The sequence below is a fragment of the Brachionichthys hirsutus genome, chromosome 16 (genome assembly GCF_040956055.1).
Source record: "Brachionichthys hirsutus isolate HB-005 chromosome 16, CSIRO-AGI_Bhir_v1, whole genome shotgun sequence".
In the NCBI taxonomy this organism is placed as follows: Eukaryota; Metazoa; Chordata; class Actinopteri; order Lophiiformes; family Brachionichthyidae; genus Brachionichthys; species Brachionichthys hirsutus.
This window is the reverse complement of record NC_090912.1, coordinates 10,086,939-10,106,843: the sequence shown is the minus strand read 5'-3', so window position 1 is coordinate 10,106,843 and position 19,905 is coordinate 10,086,939. Positions and strand designations below refer to the sequence as shown.

The 19,905-nt window shown below is 43.8% G+C and overlaps 1 protein-coding gene across 1 annotated transcript; it reads left to right on the top strand.

The window, feature by feature from the left end:
- The first annotated feature begins 257 nt into the window (after nucleotides 1-257).
- On the top strand, nucleotides 258-18,319 carry LOC137905276 (neurabin-2-like). Its single transcript, XM_068749495.1, has 14 exons — nucleotides 258-579; nucleotides 884-1,080; nucleotides 1,557-1,913; nucleotides 1,998-2,669; nucleotides 8,333-8,465; nucleotides 8,821-8,941; nucleotides 9,545-9,649; nucleotides 9,944-10,079; nucleotides 11,820-11,963; nucleotides 12,050-12,103; nucleotides 12,241-12,372; nucleotides 13,972-14,069; nucleotides 14,248-14,344; nucleotides 15,250-18,319. Exons 1-14 carry the CDS (start codon nucleotides 258-260, stop codon nucleotides 15,301-15,303), a joined length of 2,622 nt encoding a protein of 873 aa, XP_068605596.1. The 3' UTR covers nucleotides 15,304-18,319.
- Nucleotides 18,320-19,905: the final 1,586 nt, after the last annotated feature.

Here is a 19,905-nt window from a genome sequence, read left to right as displayed (position 1 = left end):
TCATAAACCAATGTCTTCCTGTTGTCACCTTTCCAAACACCTGAAGTGCAAACAGCCTGATAATGACTTCTTAAATCTGAGGGTTTGATGTTTTTCCTCCATTTTCTATTTTGTAAATTGAACATCTTCATCTTCAGTGTTTGCTAATGTGTCTGCCGCTCTCTGGTTCAGGAGGTGAACGTCAAACGGCTCCAGGATGCTACCGTCCTCATCCCTGCTCATCGGCTGTTCACCAAAGGGCATCTGATTTACCAAACATGATGAAGACTGAGCCCCCGCCAGCCACAGGGGGCAACGGGACGACCCCCGGTGGCAGCAGCGGGGGGAGCGGGAACTCAAATCTGCGGAGTCCCTCGCCCCACCGCAATGCTTACCAGGCGGGGCTGGCGGCACTCAAGAAGGCCACCGACCACCTCAACAATGCGACCAAAGGAGGCTCTGATCCTACTTCAAAGCCCGTTCTTTTGCCCCGCCCAACCGGGAGGGGTCGGAAATATGGATCAAACGTTCACCGCATCAAGAACATGTTTATGCAGATGCAGTCTCCAGGTGATGAAGAGGATGGAGCCAAAATGATCGGTAATTCAGCAAAACTGATTCTTTTTAGCTGTTTCTACATCAGCCTAAAGAAACATAGGATTACACACAAGGATAAGAACAATTCTCACACCAGTAGCTTAGTAGGAAGCTCACCAAGGAAACTGCATCGACCTTGGGACAGTTATCAGTACTTAATCAATAGCCAGACTCCTGAAACCGTGGTTGTACTTTAAGGCGTTGTGACGGACCATGCCAACAGACCTCCGAGTCTTTCCTTCAACAATCCACTTCACGTGTTTTTTTGCTCTAACCTGTCTTTCTGTGATCTTCCTGATGTGGGCAGGTAAAGAGCAGATGATGAAACTGTCCTTGCCGAGGGCGTCCAGCCTTAACGAGAATGTAGACCACAGCGCACTGCTCAAACTTGGGACCACCGTCTCAGAGAGGGTCAACCGCTTTGATTCGAAACCAAGCGGAGATGCCGTGGGGTTCTCCAAACTCCAGGAGACCCGGCGGATCTTCGAACAAAGAACTCTGCAGGTAGGAGGATCTTTGTTACCGCCGCGGAGGAAGTTGTGATTTCGCCGGCGTTGGTTTGTTTTGATTGTCTGTCTGTTTGTCTCTTTGTTCTCACGCTAACTCGTGAAGTTTTCAGGAAATGTTGGGAATGTTACCAGGAATAGATTTATTCCTGAATATCTCGGTTCATTAATGACCGATGTTTATGGAATTTTGGGCTGTTATGTAGGTTGGGGATCTCTATCTCACCACCGAATTTCATCTGGATCGAATCCAGAATGAGGTCAGGATGAAATATTAAATGCTAACATTGAAAAACCCATTTATGGATTAAAAAAAATCTGTTAAAAATACACATGGACTCTGATTGACTTTTACTTTTCATGGTTGGTGTTTAAAGATACCAAGAACCATTTGTAGCCTTTTTGGTGATGATCCAGATCACCATGTGGACGGTGTGTTTAAGACCATCTGACTAGAAAACTTGTCTCCTCCAGGAGAAGCAAGCTGCCACGAACCGGATCTTGCTGAAGAAGGAGCGGGCCTCGGGCTTCCAGGACAGCCGTCTGGATGTTGTAGCTCGCTTTAATGGCTCAACTGAGGCTTTGGACCGCCTCGACGAGCCCTCCGCTCCTCCTCCTTCTCCTCCGCTATCTCCTGCTCCTACTACTCCTCACCCTGACCCAGCTCTGGTTGAGCCCGGTGATGCCGTCAGCCCCACTGTCAGTCAGCTCAGTGCTGTGTTTGAGAAGAGCGAACCGCAAAACCACCTCTACCTCCCCCAGCACCGCTCTGGTCCCGCCCTCGCACCAAAACCGAAACCTCCGGCGAGGACAGAAGCTGTCGGGAGGAAGGTGAATAGAATAGGATGCATTTGAGAGTGGAAAGAAGCTGGTTGAAGGGAAGTGCTAACATCTCTCCATGTCGCCCTCTCTTAGATGAAGGTGTTGCCTCCAGGTAGGGAGGACCAGGAGGAGCTGGCAGCAGCAGAGGGTGTCAATACCAAGGAGTCAGAGGTGACAGGTTCTCCACAGAGGAGTGTAGGAGGAGTAACAGCCAATGAGGAGGATGGGTCCAGATCATCAGGAGACCAGCTCTCCAACACCTCCTCCTCATCCTCGGTGGCTGTCTCCTCCTGCTCCTCTTCAGAGGTCAAACCAGAGCTGTCGGTCCGGCCACAAACAACTGAAGCTAAGGATTCAATTACCGAGCAGGGGCCGCCGGCTGAGGAGCAGGACACCTCCTTGGTGCAAGCCAAGGTGCATGCCCCACTGGAAAATGGAGAAAAAGAGCCTTCATCTACCTCTCCCTCCTCAGAGGAGAAAGAAGCAGACTCTGAGAGAAGAGATGAGGAAGAAGAGGGGGAGAATGACGACGACGGCTCGAGAAAGGATGATTACTCAGAGGGGGATGTGGTAGACATCAGTGCGTATAGCGGGCTCGGAGAGGAGGACTCTGGGGGCAGCCAGCTCGATGATGATGATGAGGATGACAGAGATGAAGAAGTATATCAGCCGGAGACCAGCTGCTCTGAGATTTTAGGTCTACCTGAAGAAGAGGATCCCCCGCCTGCTAATAGGAAGATCCAGTTTAGCACGGCGCCCATCAAGGTGAGTCACATTTTGTTGTGTGAAGTGATGTTACTTTTCAAAATGCTCTCAGACGTCGATGTCCTCCATCGAGCAGCCTTCATCAACCTCATCGTCAGTAATCAGGAGCCAATCAATCGTGTTGTAAAGGCGTTTTATTGGAGCGTTCCCACAACGGGAAGTCCGTGAGGGACTTCCTCTTTGGCTTCAGCCGCCAGGGTGTTTCCTTAGTTATGACTTGAGTCTAGGTTCAACCTATGGCCGGGTTTTGTCTCAGGCGGGATTTTTTTCCAGCATAATAAAATAAGTACCTTTTTGATATTTTGTCATTTTTAACCATTTTAGTTATTTATGTATTTTAACTTTAAAGCGTTTTCCTTTCTTCTGACACGATTACCAAGAATCGCAATTAACAGACAAACCAGTTACTTTTTTCCTCCTTTCTTTATTGAAACCACCACCAAGTATGGAGGGAATGAATAATACACAATGTAAAGCGCTGTATAAAACCAACGCATTATTATCATTATTATTATTAAAGGCAGCTGTGGTGTGTTTGAGATACTGACAATAGATGAAATGTCTTTGTATAAAATGAGAGAAGCCCCTTTTTGTCACCCAACTGCACGTCTCTATTCAGCCTCTTTCAGCTTGTTGTTTTCTTGCTCACAGACTTCCTGTTTTGGTTTGGTGCTCTCATTTTTTGAGCCGTGCTTTCTGCGTCTGCAGCTGCTATCAGAGAGAGCGCTAATTCACTGCTGTGGAGACCAAAACAGAGCCAAAGCTTAAGTGATGGCAGAGCACACATCTCCATCCATCATGATTCATGGACACGCATGCACAGAGTTTGTGGAAAACCGGCAGAGTAGTTTTTGTGTTATCGTGAAAAATGTTTAAAATGCTAGAACTGATCCTGCTCTGGCTCCTGCATCATGACATGTAATCGGTGGGCTCTATCAGGTCACTGCTGTGCGAGATGTTTTTGCACGTTGGTATTGCATGGATGAAGCGTTCAGATCTTCTCCTTCAACAGCTGCATTTCACACGCTAGCAAATAAAAAGCTGTCCCTCTGAAATGTAGTGAAGTGGGACAAAGTCGTTGTCACGCCACAGGATATCCTGCTGACGCTAGCTCAAAATGGTGTGTGTGTGTGTGTGTGTGTGTGTGCGTGTGCATAGACCTCGATTGAACTAGATTGCTTGTCTCCTGAAACTCGACCAGCCTCCCGCCCCCTCACTGCTGGATTTCATGACGGTCGCCTGTGGATTGTGAAACATTTCACGGCTCGCCGTGATGAAGCTGTCGCTTTAACAGTATACTTCCTCTGTGAGAGAGAGAGAGAGAGTTGAGTAACACAGAGTGAATTCACCGTGCAACAGAGGAGAGTTAGAACGTTTAGTGTCATTTTACAGGTTTGGTTTTGGATGTTTTCTCAGAATTCAGTGTTACCAGGCAGGATAGAAACCACAGATTCCCTCTTCAGTCTTGCGGAGCGTTATGAGGAGGAACATGTTCTATTTCAGTCCAGATTTGAGGTTCAGAAAGGGATTCTTTACAGCTTCTTTAACCACTGACCTCTTTCGCCACAGTGCAGCTAAATGTAGAGCTGTGTCCTGAAGCAGGTTTGGATGCACAACAGCTAGATTACTTATAAAGATACGCTAGCAGAAGCAGTGTATGCTCAGAGAGTACATATTTTGTCTGAGCGTACAGCTTAGACTCACTTTGAGCTCATTACCGCAATGTAGATTGGAGATTGGTAGGTGATCCGTTCACTGGCCACTGGCCTCCCCTAATTGTGGCTACTGTTGCTGTTTCTGTTTCTAAGCAACAGCTCATCTGAGCTTTCATCATCTTAGACAGTGGCCTGTCAAAATCCCAATTTCTTTAAATGAAGATAAAAATAAAAAAAACGTTAGCACTTCATTGGAAATCTTGGCATAAAAACACATATTTAACAGCGTTGAAAAAAGTAAACTTAGTATAATTAAGAGCAGAAAAGTCCTTCATTCTGATTATTACACTATTAACTAGGGATGTCCCGATCAGGTTTTTTTGCCCCTGAGTCCGAGTCATTTGATTTTGAACTATAATCTCTATAATACATAAAAAATAAATAAAAATAAAGACGAGTGAAGAAGAGGATCCAGGATGTCGCTTATTTTTTATTTTATCATCTTATTTCAACATTTAACTCTGAAACAGAGCACATTCAAGTAATAAATAAAATACTTTCTTCACTTTGGACTTGGACTAGTGCAACAGGAAATAGTAAACACAAATACTTAAAATAAAATGAACAGCAGCTCAATCGCAGGGTTTTTGTCATCCACTTAAAAATACTTCCACAACGCAGATGTACTCGCACGACGAGCTTCAAGCTGGCTTCCGTGTTTTGCCAGCATTCAACCAACAGTGTCACAGGAAGTGATGTCATGCCGCACGTACTGCCGTCTCTGTGTGGAGTAGAGAGGGCTCTTTTTGTGCCACTGCGTAACTCCAGATCTAATTTAAAAAAAAGTAATGAAAATATCTATCCATATATCCGAGTCCTGATCGGGAGCTAAAGCCCGATTCCGATCGAGTCCGCCAGCTTGTGATCGGGCCCCATTTCCGATCACGATCTGATTCGATCGGATCGGGACATCTCTACTATTAACACTAGAAAAGCACTCAGAGAGCGCAGACCTCCACCAAACAGCTCATTCCCCTTGTAATTGGATTTACACCGTCCACATGGTGATCTGGATCATCATCAAAAGGTTATAAATTGTTCTTGGTATCTTCAAACAAGTGAATCAGAGTCTGCATCATCCATCCGACGAACCACTTCCTATTCATAGGATGCATTAGAGTGGAAGACATAATCAATATGGTGTTTTCTGTTAACTGGTTTTAACACCAACACGAGAACACCAGTGCCTCCTCAGGTCAGAATCAGGCTATTTACTCGGCACATGAGTGAAGCCTGCGATTTTAATGGATGATAGGTATGCTCTTCTAACATCCGCAACAAATCCATCTAACATGACCTGCCTGCGGCGTGCACGGAGTCCTGCAGCTGAAGGTGGAGTTCTCACTGACCTGCTTTGTTGGGACACGACTCGGTAACAGCTTGTTCAGGCGGGTTAAGCATAGAGGATCACTGCCTGGACATGTCGGGTGTTATTCAGTCTCGGAACCGGTTGGTGGTTGTTGTTGTTCTGCTTTACCTCAACATGTAGACGTCAGCCAGCAGAGTTCAGACCTCCTCTCAGCGCTCCGGAAGCCTCAGGGTGTTAGTCCAGTTTCATCCTCATGAAACGCTTCAAAAAAAACGAATAAACTGCGATTTCAACATGGATTAGACGTATTTCCAGGACGTGGTGGCGTTCCAGCGCCGGCATAGAAAAGAATAAAATGAGTCTTTCTCTCGCTTTTACTGCCACACTGGACTCGTCTACATCGAGTCGTGCACAACGCTACCTCTGCTGGTCCGCGAAAGCAGCTGGAATGTGACAGGGTGTGTTGATAAGATGAAGCTGATAAGAATCACTGCATGGAACCGAGTGTGTGTGTGTCTGTGTGAAATGAACAATCAGGTGTAGGATGTACCTGAACCCGACTTAAGTCGTTCGTGCTGAGGTGGAGGAGAAGAAGGAGTAGTGGCAATAGCGTGTTTGGGGATCTGTGGTGGCAGAAACGTCCGGAAGTGTTTCGGAACAGCCCTTTAAAATGGTAGGAAGTGTACTCTAGAATAAAGAACCAGAGAACTTCTATAACAACGGCAGTTTTAACCTCTGTCACTGTCCATTTACTTGATGGGTTTTCATGAAGAACCCTTTGAAATTCTGGATCTGATCCAGGATTTGGTTTTCCACTCTTTAACGTGGAATACCAACACTAATGGCATCAGTGTGTTTGTTTTTGCTTGAGTCCACCACTGCAATGGAGTAGATCGTGGCCTTTGATTGGTCTGAGAGGTGGATGCAGCATTTGTTCCTGGTCAACCCACACTAAAACATGAATAAAACATGAATAACATTAATGTTTAAGTGTGGGGTGTAGGGTTGTGGCAGGAATGGCATCCGGTTTAAAACTTTTCCTGGTCACGTTGACAATGAAAAACCTTTCCAGTTTTAAACCGGCAACCCCTGACAGGACAAGCCGAAACAGGAAGGAGAAGGAGGTGTTGTAATAAAAGGTTAAAATGCTATATACAGTGTGAAAACTGATTGTGTTGGACTAATGTTTTATAGTTTATGAAATGTAATACATGGCAGTATAATGAATGTGGGGTCAGGATTGTTCTACGTGTGGACATACAGCTGGATCCAGATTAAAGAATCTCTATCTTGATTATACAGATTTATGTAAATGTACTGGTCACGTTGACAATGAAAAATACTAAAAATGTCATGGTAAGAGTTTAGACTGCAAATTTAAATATTAACAAATATAAATGTTGGGTTGGGTTTAACTAGCAGTACAGATGTTGGCAGATGCTGTAAAATTGCATTATTTACGATGTAACATTTTTGAAGTATCGTATTTTCCGGACTATAAGTCACACTTTGTTCATAGTTTGGTTGGGCCTGCGACTTATAGTCAGGTGCAACTTATTCATGTTTCTTTTCTTCTTCAAGACACATTTATTGTTTATGCGACTTGTACTCCGGAGCGACGTCTAGGCCAGAAAATAGGACGAGGCCTAAACTAGGGATTAAAGGTCACTATTGACCACTGCTGATTCACCTTTGTTTTTTTCTAAATGTACAGAAATCATAATTACATCCATTTAAAGTCATGTTAAATCTCAAAATCTGAGTTTATCCAATCAGCACGCAGCTGCTCAAGTTAAGGATACCAGCATGTGTCGGTGGTTGTTGCTTTACTTTGTTTGTTCGTCGCTGTCTGGAGAGCAGACTGTTCTTGACACAGAGCGGCCTGACGCCGTCTTAGCTTTAAAGTTACTCAACAGGAAGGAAATGTGACTCCAGGAAGCAGTTTAACAATCACACCCTCTGACCCTGTGTGTGTGTGTGTGTGTGTGTGTCCAGTCCCGCGTGTCCCACGGAAGGCTGCAGAACAGAAGTGAAGAGGAATCCGTGTTTGCTACAAAGTCCTCTTATTAGGCGCCAGACGGTGTAGCTGCCCTCGGTTCTGAGCCTCACTCGCCTCTGTCAGCACGCCGTTCTGGTTTCACGGCTAACAGCGTTGCTGTTTTGAGTCACTGCCAACATTCTCACCCAGAGGTTGGAGACAGGCTAGAGCTTAATAATATGGAATTTTGGGTGTAAATATGAACATGTTAGCAATATCGACATCTGACAGATTGCTCCCGTCGATACCTGGAGGTCGGTAAATCAAGTTGTACCGCTTTAAATGAAGAATATATTATTTATTGTAGATATGGAGCGAAGGATTGGTTTAGTCAGCTGAATGAAACTTGTCTAGTCTCGTCTCGTACAGGAACTCTGACTCTAGTGAATATTCCTGTTGAAACTGGAGAGCTCTTGATTTGAGGTTTGGACACTGATCCTATTTAATAACATAGGATAAGTTTTGGATCATTTAACTAACACTCTATATATATATATATATATGGTTTATTCCTCGGGCCATGATGGGAGGCTAACAATGAATTAAGAGCTAAGCTACCAGAGAGGAAGGCTCTGACTTTTGACCTTTGCCCTGCTTATAGGTGTTCACCACATATTCCAACGAAGACTACGATCGCCGCAATGAAGATGTCGACCCCATGGCGGCCTCAGCTGAGTACGAGCTGGAGAAAAGAGTCGAGAAGCTGGACCTGTTTCCTGTAGAGCTGGAGAAAGGTATACCTGTACACACACACACACATACACACGCACACGTCTTCACCGGATATAACTGGCAGGGTGCTGCTGGTGGATGCACTCTGTCTGTCTGCTTCTCTATTATCCTGTAATGGGATTAAAGTTAGCACGGATTAGCCTAATTAGCACCTAATAATTCTGGAGGTAATGGATTAGAACCAGCGACCATCCACGGTGGCTGCTCCCAGCACAGCATCATACAAAATACAATAGATGAGGGCATAGAATAAGAACTAGTATTACTAACACCTTGTACTCCAGATCAGTTTCGGTGTATAATAAATGCCAACATGTCAGACTGTCAGCATCAACGCGATGTCTGTGTGCCTCTCAGACGGTGATGGCCTGGGCATCAGCATCATCGGGATGGGGGCAGGAGCTGATATGGGCCTGGAGAAACTGGGGATCTTTGTTAAGACCGTCACCGAGGGTGGAGCCGCACAGAGAGATGGCAGGTACCCTGTTCACCTGCCCTCCACCAGTCTGTCTCCATCTCTACTCCTCAGACGGGATGTTTTCCTGTCAGCAGGTCACATGACAAAGAACCACACAAGCACCGTTCCCGATTTAACAGCTGCCTTTGGTGTTTTTTACCAAAGCAAACGGGGAAATTGAGGCAAAGCAGGGACTATTTTTTAACTGTGGATTAATACACATTTCACAGCAAGACCCTGCCTTGCTGCTCACTGAGGACAATTAAAAGTTCCATTTGACTTACAGTCAAAAAGACTCTTAAACTGTGGCGGTAATGTGTTTATAATAAAATATGTTGTTATGGTCTACGATGAAGTGCAATAGTGTAATTGTTCTGACAGTCAACTTAATTCCAGAGTGTACTTCTCATTAAAAACATTTTTTACCTCCAATGTGAAATAAGAGAGAATGACATTGCACAGCCCTGAGCTCGTATTTATGTTGGTAGGTATGACATTTTAATGTCGGCACACATGCGACCGGAAACAAGGATGTGACATTGATGACATGTAAGTGTGGCTGAATGCGTGCGGCTGCTGTGATTGGTGCAACGCATGGCAAACTCTGCTTGCTCCACTGTGTAGGATCCAGGTGAACGACCTGATAGTGGAGGTTGATGGAACCAGTCTGGTGGGCGTCACTCAGAGCCTCGCTGCCTCGGTCCTCCGCAACACCAGCGGCACTGTCAGGTCTGACACACACTCTCTAACTCCTGTACACTTCGCTATTCTGCTTTTTTATTAGTCACAGTTCATTTTCTGATTTTGAACTGTAAATTCTTTGCAGATTTTGCAGGTTTTTGGTTGGTATGTGCTAAAAATGTTCAGGTTTCTGATGGGTCCGTTTAAAAGGTGTGGATCTTCCGCCTTTGTGTTTTATGCATGTGGCGTGTTGTTTTCAGGCGTGCAGTTGACGTGCGTTTTGATTCAGATTTATGAATGTGTGCTTTTTGAGCTGATGAACTTTACTGGCGGATTTTCCAGGTTTGTGATTGGTCGGGAGAAGCCTGGGGAGCAGAGTGAAGTAGCTCAGCTGATCCAGCAGACTCTGGAACAGGAGCGATGGCAGAGAGAGATGATGGAGCAGAGGTACAAGCAGTACATGGACGACGAGGAGGAGGTACATCCTTAGATGAAGAGATAGGACAATGTAGGTCTGTGTGTCACCACATGGCCAAAGGTTTGAAACTCAGTAGAGCGTCGCCACCTAGTGGCCAGAGAGAGTAATGCACTGATCTGAACTGTATAGAAGATTTATTCAATCATCTTCTGAACCACATAGTCCCTCGTCCTGGAGCCTATCCCAAATGTCATCAGGCAAGAGGCGGTGTACACCCTGGACAAGGCGTCAGCTCATTGCAGGGCCACACAGAGACAGGCAGACAGTCACACACACCTATGGGAAATTTAATTCTATTATATTTCTATAGTGCCAGATAATAAGGCACTTTACAGATGTGAGCATCTGATGAGCTTGCTATGTCTTCTTTCATATGTGGTCCCAGATCAGATAGGTAGACCTGATTCAGCGTGTTACAGAGGCATGGACCTCTGTGATACCTCACAGATAACTCGTGCCGTTTGGACAGACATGCTCAAAGCCAGATACAGATCATTGGGTTTTTTTTTTATGGGAGCTGTCAAGATAAGCAAACGTGATCTGAGCAGAGAATCAGACTTGATTTATTGTCTCTGTCAATAAATCATTAGCATAACTAATGAGTAAATTATGTGGTCCAGTGCGATTAAAGTGATGACTAAAAAGTCACCATCGTTCCTCATCACCAGGAGACTCGCTCCCACTGAGATGACAAGACTGTGTTTTGTGTTTTGTGGTCGTACATCCACAAATGTAAAAAGACATGAAGAAGAGTGTACGTTCAGGCATTACACATAAACTTGTTGGGATTTTAAAAGGTTGAGTTTAATTTATTCTAAAATGTCAATTTTAGAAGATACACATTCAATTCCAGTTGAATTAATTTCTCACCTGACATCATACTGTAGTTTAAAATAGAAACAGCAAATACATTCAAAAAAATGTCAATATGTAATTTGCAAATACTCAGCAAATATTGTTTAGTCGATTTCTTGTTATTAATTTCCTTTGGGTGTAGCCTAATAATAAACAGCGGCTAAGCGCTAGCCTGTGAAAACTAGCGTAACCAAAGCTGAAGATGAAGTTTGATCATGTCAGAGTAAATTATACGCTATCATACTTTTGATTTATTACAGTTTTCCCTGGGAAAATGTCTCTGAGCATCAAAATATTTTAGACGAGCTTCATTAGATTTGTAATCTCATACTTATGTGGTCTGCTCTACAATAATGTAGCTGGACATCAAAATTATGCATCAACTTGTAATAGAAAGAGAAATTTAATTTTGTGTCATTGTGAGGCGCAAATTTGAAAGACTTTGTTATGGGAACATAACAAAGTCTCGTCTGTTTTGATTTCAAACTGCAGCAGCCAGCTTAGCCCTGACACAGGAAGCATGCTACACAGCTACCAGAAGCTTAGCCTTGATAAAGTTGTCCAAATAAAGCAGTTGCAACCCCCATTAAACTAAAAGTTTTCATTTAGTTATTTATACATATTGAACAAATAATAATTATGTTTAAATATAATAGTTTTAAACCACCTTTAGCTCGTAAGGGTGGTTTAACTAACTGGTGGCGCTGGTATGCAAAGATTTGGTAAACTTGGCAAGCTGAAAATGAAATTATTCTAAGGTAACATGCTAAATCTTAGCAACAGGATAAGCGTGCAAGTGTCTTCAACCTACTCTCACTCTAGCAACTCACATAGTCCTATTATACATGTAATTGATCTCCTCTATCTCCTTGTGTTTACCTGCAGACAGGTGAATATGCAACCGATGAGGAGGAGGAGATGAGTCCAGTGTTTCCAAACTGCATTGAGGTTTTTGACCTGGCTGAGAACCAGGACATGTTGTCTCCTGTGGAGCTGGATCCGGAGAAGCTGGCCCACAAATTCAAGGAGGTATTTATGACTTTGATCATGTGGATCCTGAACATTATTCTATTTTCATGTTTGTTTTTACACTCTGTCCACCTGTGTGTCTGTAGCTCCAAATCAAACATGCAGTAACCCAGGCAGAGATCCAGTTGCTGAAGAGAAAGGTGAGAATTGCTGAGCTTTCAGTCTGGAGTTAGCGCTAACAGATAAAACACACTATATACTGGTTCGCTGTACTATCATTTGACTAACTCGCACTTTCCTCCTCCTCCTGACGCACCTTCTCCCCCCTTACTTCCAGCTGGCTCATGCGGAGCAGGATAAGTTGCGTTGGCGAATGGAGCGTGCTCAGTTGGAGCAAAATATCAGAGACAGCAAAGAGAGGATGGAGAAACTGGAGGGCTATTGGATGGAGGCGCAGTCCCTGTGTAAGGTAACTGATCACAGACAAAACATCCAAGGAGGCAAAACATCCCGTCATCATTTAACGGGATCCCTGACTGTCGGTCTAAACATACAACCATTTACCTCTACTACGTGAATACGTAGACAAAAATATATAAGTATTTCTTATAAGGTGTAAAATCCGTTTTGTTTGGGGGCCGCCAATGTTGTTTACGTTGCAAGGCATTCTGGGTGTGAAGTCAAATGGTTGCCGCACCGAGCTCACTGCTGTGGAGCGTAGCAGCAAACTAATGGCCGCAGTGTGTTTGTGTGTGTGAAGTGTTTGTCGCCGGGGATGCATCCAAGGTGAACTCTGCTTTAAAAGGGTCAATGTATATTAATGAACATATAAATGTAAATATGCCAGAATTAGCCAAAGGCTACTTTCCATCTGTAGTCCCTGGCAGGTCAGAAGAGATGACATTACAGTAACACAAAACATTCAAATTAACAAAACATTAGAAAACTAAACATGCCTGATTCTTCTTCAGCTACGGAGGACCTACAGTCACCGGAGTACGAGAGACAGAATCAGTAACATACATTCTTAAATTAATTACTCTTCAATAGCTTAGATTCATTTTATAACACTTTCCCCGCTTTAGCAGGTCAGGGAAGATGCCGGAGTCTGTCTCACGTTGTTGCTGATTCTGTGGTTCAGACTGTAAAGCAGGGGTGTCAAGCTCATTTTCTCCAAGGGCCACATTAGCATTATGTTTGCCCTCCAAAGACCAAATGTAAACCGTAACACTGTAAAAAATGTAACTAAATGTAATGTAATCTAATGTAAAATAAATGTAACTACTCCTTAACATGCTGTTAAATAACTATTTAATTTTTATTTAACTCTTTAGTAATTACAATAAAATATTCAGTTTTGATATCACTTTTTTAAAAGGTTGTAACTTAAAAATTGTTAGAGATAAAGCCAAACTGTAAATGAGAAAAATCATAAGTATGAACCAAAGTTTGTGATGGGAATAAATTAACACATCTAATAATGTGGAAAAGTTCCATTCAAATGCAATCATCACGCAGGAACAAAGATAATCGATACAAAATCAAAGGAAAACCAAAAAGCCACCACCTTGTCTTGTCATGGACATGCAGAAACTAAAAAAAACAACCAAAGTGGGCAAGATAAAGAACATTCCCCGAGTCAATGCAGCAGAAAAGACGTCACTTTCAGGATCAGCACTGGACAGCTCCATAGGTAGCCGACTACATATGGAGCTGTCCAGTGCTGATCCTGAGCACCATATGTAGCCGGCTAATAATGGAGCTGTCCAGTGCTGAAGTTCACATTCACACTGAAGTTCACACAACAGCAGTGAGCTTGGTGCTGCAGCCGTTTGACGTCACACCCAGAATGCCTTGCGACATAAACAACACTGGCGACTCCCCCCAAAAAACAGATTTTATAGCTTATAAGACATAATTATATATTTTTGTCTATGTATTTACGTAGTAGATGTATATTCTTGTGTTTTTAGCCCGATTTGTCAAAACAGTCAGGGATCACTTTAACAGCTCAGATACCAAAGGAGCTAGTTTCCTTTTTCTAAAATGTTTGTGTGTGTTTTTGCAGGCAGTGGATGAACACCTGAAAGAAACCCAGACTCAGTACCAAACGCTAGAGAGGAAGTACAGCAAAGCCAAGAGACTGATTAAAGAGTACCAGCAGAAGTAAGGAAGGAGGGATGCATCAAACGTCCAAGAGAAGGAGTCTAAGACTGATCATTTAAATGTGTGTGTTTGTGTGTGTGTGTTTGTGTGTGTGTGCGTGTGCGTGTGCATGCGTGTGTGTGTGTGTGTGTGTGCGTGTGCGTGTGCGTGTGCATGCGTGTGTGTGTGTGTGTCGCAGGGAGATCGAGCACCTGAAGAATGAGACGATTCAGCGTCAAGCTCAAGAACAAAGTGAGGCAACACACAAAGAGGAGACGGACAACCTGCAGGAGAAGGTTTGAGAAACACTCACGCAGCTCCTCCCACAGAAAACATCACCTCTGCCTTTTCCCAATTTTATTCTACTTAACAAGTAAAAAGCCACAGTTCTGTCCTCCTTGTTGATATTTTATGTGTGTTTTTTTAATGGTCGGTTAATGTTGCTTTGCTTTCTTAAGGGATGAATGACCCAAATTACAAAAAAACATAATAATAAAGACATAACCCTACTGACTAATGAGAAATTGTTGTGCAATAAAGTTGTGACTTCAGTAATACCTTGACATACGAATATAATTTGTTCCTGGACCGAGCTCGTAACGCAAATGACTCGTATGTCAAATACATTTTTCCCATATAAAATAACTGAAAACAATTTAATCCATTTTGGCATCTAAAAACACCCTAATCAACGTTAATAAAAATGAGAAAACCGTTTTTAATTGCTATATAGATACACACACAAAATGATATCATAAATTATGTACAGTATTAATGTAAAATAAAATGTGGTTTTATTATGCGTTTTACCTTTGAGACAAACCGTAACGGCTAACGGCGGCGTGCCGTGCAGAGGAGGGGGGGGGGGGGGGGTTGGGCGGTTTGTAGACACTTGATATTGTAATTGTACCTTACACGTGTACTTACATAAACAGACATAATGGAATGCTTTGTGTTCTTGATAGCATCCTTCTGTTTGAGGATTGTACATATCGTCGATGTACTGCGCTCGTACTGGCGTGTCCCATCACTTACGGACACCACGGTCATGTTTATTAATAATTTCATGCTTCCTCTGCATCGTCATCATCGTCTTTTCTTATCACTGCCATCTTTACCGCTCGCAGGTTTCCTCGTGTCTCGGAACACTCGTGTGTCGAAGCGCTCGTATGTTGAAGAATTACTGTGCTTGTTTCTGCAGATTACAGACTTGGAGACCAAAGTGGACGCCCTGAAGGCCCCCCAGCCCTCCTAGACTGCTGCCACTTCCTACTTTCTGTCTGCGACTGGAAGAGGAGGAGCTCTGCCTTCGTTCTGACCTGGGCTGTAATTTACTCCAATCAATCATTTACTGCTCAAACAATTCGTCACATTAGTAACTGGGATGCCATTCAAAAAAAAGATGGCAAGGAAAGAAGCAACCTCCCGTCTGCCCCCCCCCCTTGTGGATTACATGTATCGCCGTTTCCGCTCTTCAACAACAGTGTCTGATCGGAGTTCTGCTTCTGTTTCCAGTTTATTTTCAAAAGCGCCCTGATTAAACAGGCTCGTCACAAAGTGCTTTATAGAGTGGCAAAGACCATTTCTGAACTAGAGGTTTGCTAAACCATTCTCTCTCTTTTTTTGGCGGGGGGGTCTTTTAGGACCGGACTAACATGTTGTGTCGTAAGGCCATTTTTCATCCGAATCAAAGACCACAGAGAAAAACGCCACCTCATGTTTTCACCTCAAGACTAAACACAAAGTCCAAACAGGATAACTTTTCAAAGGAAATAGCCACCGCCTGCTGATATCCAAGTAATAAAACCTGCTGAACAAGATGGCAGGTGAATTTCTGAGTGACAAAACTGTGAAAAAAACCGAACTCCGTCCTCATTCTTTGTTTTCTCTTTTCTAGCCTCCGCAAGTGATGGAATGAATCAAGCAAGTGTGTTTCACACTGTTTGTATATATTCTATACATATATTTAAAGTGTTAATTAAGAAGTGAGTTGGTTCTGATAGTGGACAGTTAGGCAACGCGATGAGTGAATGATGTCTTGCTGTGGAGGGTGAAATAGTTTTGTAGTCCAGATCCAGTCTGTTTCATCTCTTTCTTTCAGAGTCAGTGGAAAACAGGGCGTGAAATGTCGTACATGTGCATACAGAGGTTTGGTGTTTATTTGTTGGTGTTTACTGCAGTATTTGTGGGTTTACATGCAGTAGGTACAGGGTGTTAGGATATTTACTCTTATCCAGGGTCGCTAAAGGAACAGTATGTCGTGTGCTAGTTACTGTGTTTCTGAGGCTACCTATTTATTTGGATTAGCTCAGGCAACATGCGAGTGTGGTCAGTGTTCAGAAACAGATCAGCTGAGGTGCATTAGTTGGAGGCAGAAATAATCTCAGTTACTGAGGTAATAAATCGTTGGAGCAAAAGTGCCAAAGATTCCTGGACTATATTGGATTTTTGGGGCCAATATTTATTTTTCATCGTTTTACATAAATTCTTCATTAATACAAATAAATCACGAAGAGAAAAAAAAGAAAAAGATAATACATACAATTATAAATAATCTGAAAAAAGGCATTATAAAAAGTGCATTTAACCCAATTCTCTATCATTGACATTCCTTTGTGGCTGCGGTGTGATGACATGTGGATGGATGTGGAGGGAGGGAAGGGTTATTCCTTTGAAAGGGAGGTTCCACTGTAATAATGATAATTATGATCGTGTTAAGCGACCCTCTCTTCACCTCCTTGGTGGAGGTGAGAAACGGCCAGGCCTCTCCGCCTGACAGTCAAGCAAAGGGAACAGCTGGCCCATAATATACGATTGGAATGAATTGAACCTTGAATCAGTTATTTTATTATTATTTTATTCACACATTGATCAGTATTCAGAATCAGTCTTCTCTTGCTGATGGGTCATTTTAACTCAGAGAATGAATCTGAGCTACAGCATTGATACATGTCAACAGTTATAGAAGGTGAAGTTAGCGATGCAAAGTTGATGTGGTCTAGAAATAGTTTAAATAAAAAGTGTTACTATAATCATTAAAGATCCTGTTCAGGAAACCACCGGTAGAGGAAAGAAAAAGAAGAAGAAAGAATGTTTCTTAATGCACTTATGATCAATACTATTGAGGCAACTAAAACAAAGCCCGTTAGTCAAAGGACAACTCTTTGAGTCAAATATTTTCTACAGATGGGAATAAGAGTCATTATAATAGATTGTCTCTGAGGCGTCAAACTGACTTGCATGGAGAACAATTGTAATAATTGGCTTGTGGTAATCATAAAAGTGTTTATTCCCTTTGAAGGAAAGGGAATAAACAAATGTAACTAACCATATTTTATGTCTTAAAACGTATAACTTGACCTTTTATCCAGTGTTTGAGGATGGCTCTTCCAACTATGACGTTCATATTTGCATGTGGATTGAAAAATGGTGCTCATAGGCAGGGTTCATGCAAGACTTCTAAAAGGTGTTCAACAGGCTATCTGTGTAATTTGCTGCTCTCATTTCATCACCTGTATTTTTATGAGTTCATATACTGCATGTGTCTATTGAGATCATCCAGCTTGCTGGCAAGCTCTGATTAGGTTACATTCATTGAAAACATTGAATAAGAAAACTATTAAAAACATCAGGCAATCAAATTTGATTCTCTTTTTCCATGCAGAAGCTTAGAATGGCCAATATGACCAGGACCGTGGAGTGGAGAGGTCTGCATAGAATTGCGTCTGTAAGATGTTGAATATCACAATTTTACAAAATCAGCACTACATTTTGTGATGCATGGATTTCAGGTGTTTATTTTGTAGCCAGATCAGCAGTTAAAATTTAGCAGCTCGCCAGTGAAAAGTCTGAACAATTATTTGACAGATCAGATTAATTCCTTTCTGAAACATTCTTTGTTCTCAGAGGATGTGAGGATCCCATTTAGACCACAGGTAATCCAGATTTTGTAATCCTGAAAAGTTTGAACCTGGATAGTGGAAAAAGAGATTTCTATATCTGGATCAGTTTGATCCAGATTTGGCCCCTGGTGTTTCCATGAGACGGACGGCAATGACAGATATCCGTGGTCCCATCTGCAGTGTCTTCTCATCTAAAATTTGAATTGCATAAAATTCAGGAGAAAAGTGCTAGAAAGCTAATTTCGGCATACCAGCTAGCTAAACTGAAATGTTGAAAATGGTCAAATGTCTACTTGCTAACATGTGACATGTTTCCGTTGGTAGTTGAATCTACTAACATATTAATAAATGCAACATAATTTGAACAAATATGTTTCTAGTTTGAAAATTAGAATGTAATATAGCTCATATTGCTAAATGTGACAGAGGAGGTCAGCGTTTTCTGATTTAGTGATTTCTAGTTTTGTACTGACCATGCCGTGTGTTTACTTCACAACCATTCCCGCCCACGGGACGTCCTACTGGTTACTTCAGGGGTCGGGAACCTTTTTGGCTGAGAGAGCCATGAACACCACATATTTTTAAATGTAATTCCGTGAAACTGATATTAATAATAAATAATAATACATTTTATTTATATAGCGCTTTTCTGGAAATTCAAAGTCACTTTACACAGTCTCTGGGGCTGAGATTGCCGAGGTAGTTAAAACGCTTCTTGGTGGCAAGGCCCCAGGGGTGGGTGAGATCCGCCCGGAGTTCCTTAAGGCTCTGGATGTTGTAGGGCCGTCATGGTTGACACGACTCTGCAACATTGCATGGACATCAGGGGGGGGGGGGGGGGGCAGTGCCTTTGGATTGGATGACCGGGGTAGTGGTCCCGATTCAGGAGGAGCAATGTGGTTTTCGTCCGGGCCGTGGAACTGTGGACCAGCTCTACACCCTCGGCAGGGTCCTTGAGGGTGCATGGGAGTTTGCCCAACCAGTCCACATGTGTTTTGTGGATTTGGAGAAGGCATTCGACCGTGTCCCTCGGGGAGTCCTGTGGGGGGTGCTCTGGGAGTATGGGGTGTCGGACCCCCTGATACGGGGTGTCCCGCTCCCTATATGACCGGTGCCAGAGCTTGGTCCGCATTGCTGGCAATAAGTCGGACCTATTTCCAGTGCGGGTTGGACTCCGTCAGGGCTGCCCTTTCTGTTCGTAACTTTTACGGACAGAATTTCTCGGTGCAGCCGGGGCGTTGAGGGGGTTCGGTTTGGTGACCTCAGGATTGGGTCGCTGCTTTTTGCAGACGATGTGATCCTGTTGGCTTCATCAGGCCGTGCCCTCCAGCTCTCACTGGATCGGTTCGCTGCCGGATGTGAAGCGGCCGGGATGAGAATCTTCATCTTCAACCGCTTATACGGGGCCGGGTTGCGGGGGCAGCAGCCTAAGCAGGGAAGCCCAGACTTCCCCTCTCCCCGGCCACTTCCTCTATCTCTTCCGGGGGGGATCCCGAGGCGTTCCCAGGCCAGCCGAGAGACGTAGTCTCTCCAGCGTGTCCTGGGTCTTCCCCGTGGTCTCCTCCCGGTGGGACGTGCCCTGAACACCTCACCAGGGAGGTGTCCAGGAGGCATCCTGAGTAGGTGCCCGAGCCACCTCATCTGCTCCTTCTCCGAGCTCCTTCCGGATGACTGAGCTTCTCACCCTATCTCTAAGGGAGAGCCCAGCCACCCTACGGAGGAAGCTCATTTCAGCCGCTTGTACCCGGGATCTCGTTCTTTCGGTCACTACCCAAAGCTCGGTCGACCATAGGTGGGAGGGTAGGAGAACGAAGATCGACCAGTAAATCGAGAGCTTCGCCTTTCGACTCAGCTCTCTCTCTCTTCACCATGACGGATCTGTGCAGGGTCCGCATCACTGCAGACGCTGCACCGATCCGTCTGTCGATCTCCCGCTCCATCCTCCCCTCACTCAT

What these genes read in the sequence shown, in the direction of transcription:
- LOC137905276 (XM_068749495.1), top strand. Translation starts at nt 258, where the DNA reads ATGATGAAGACTGAGCCCCCGCCAGCCACAGGGGGCAACGGGACGACC. An exon ending in TCCTGTAGAGCTGGAGAAAG is followed by an intron (nt 8,466 to 8,820) that starts GTATACCTGTAC and finishes TGTGCCTCTCAG; the next exon opens with ACGGTGATGGCCTGGGCATC. An exon ending in TCCAGTTGCTGAAGAGAAAG is followed by an intron (nt 12,104 to 12,240) that starts GTGAGAATTGCT and finishes CCTTACTTCCAG; the next exon opens with CTGGCTCATGCGGAGCAGGA.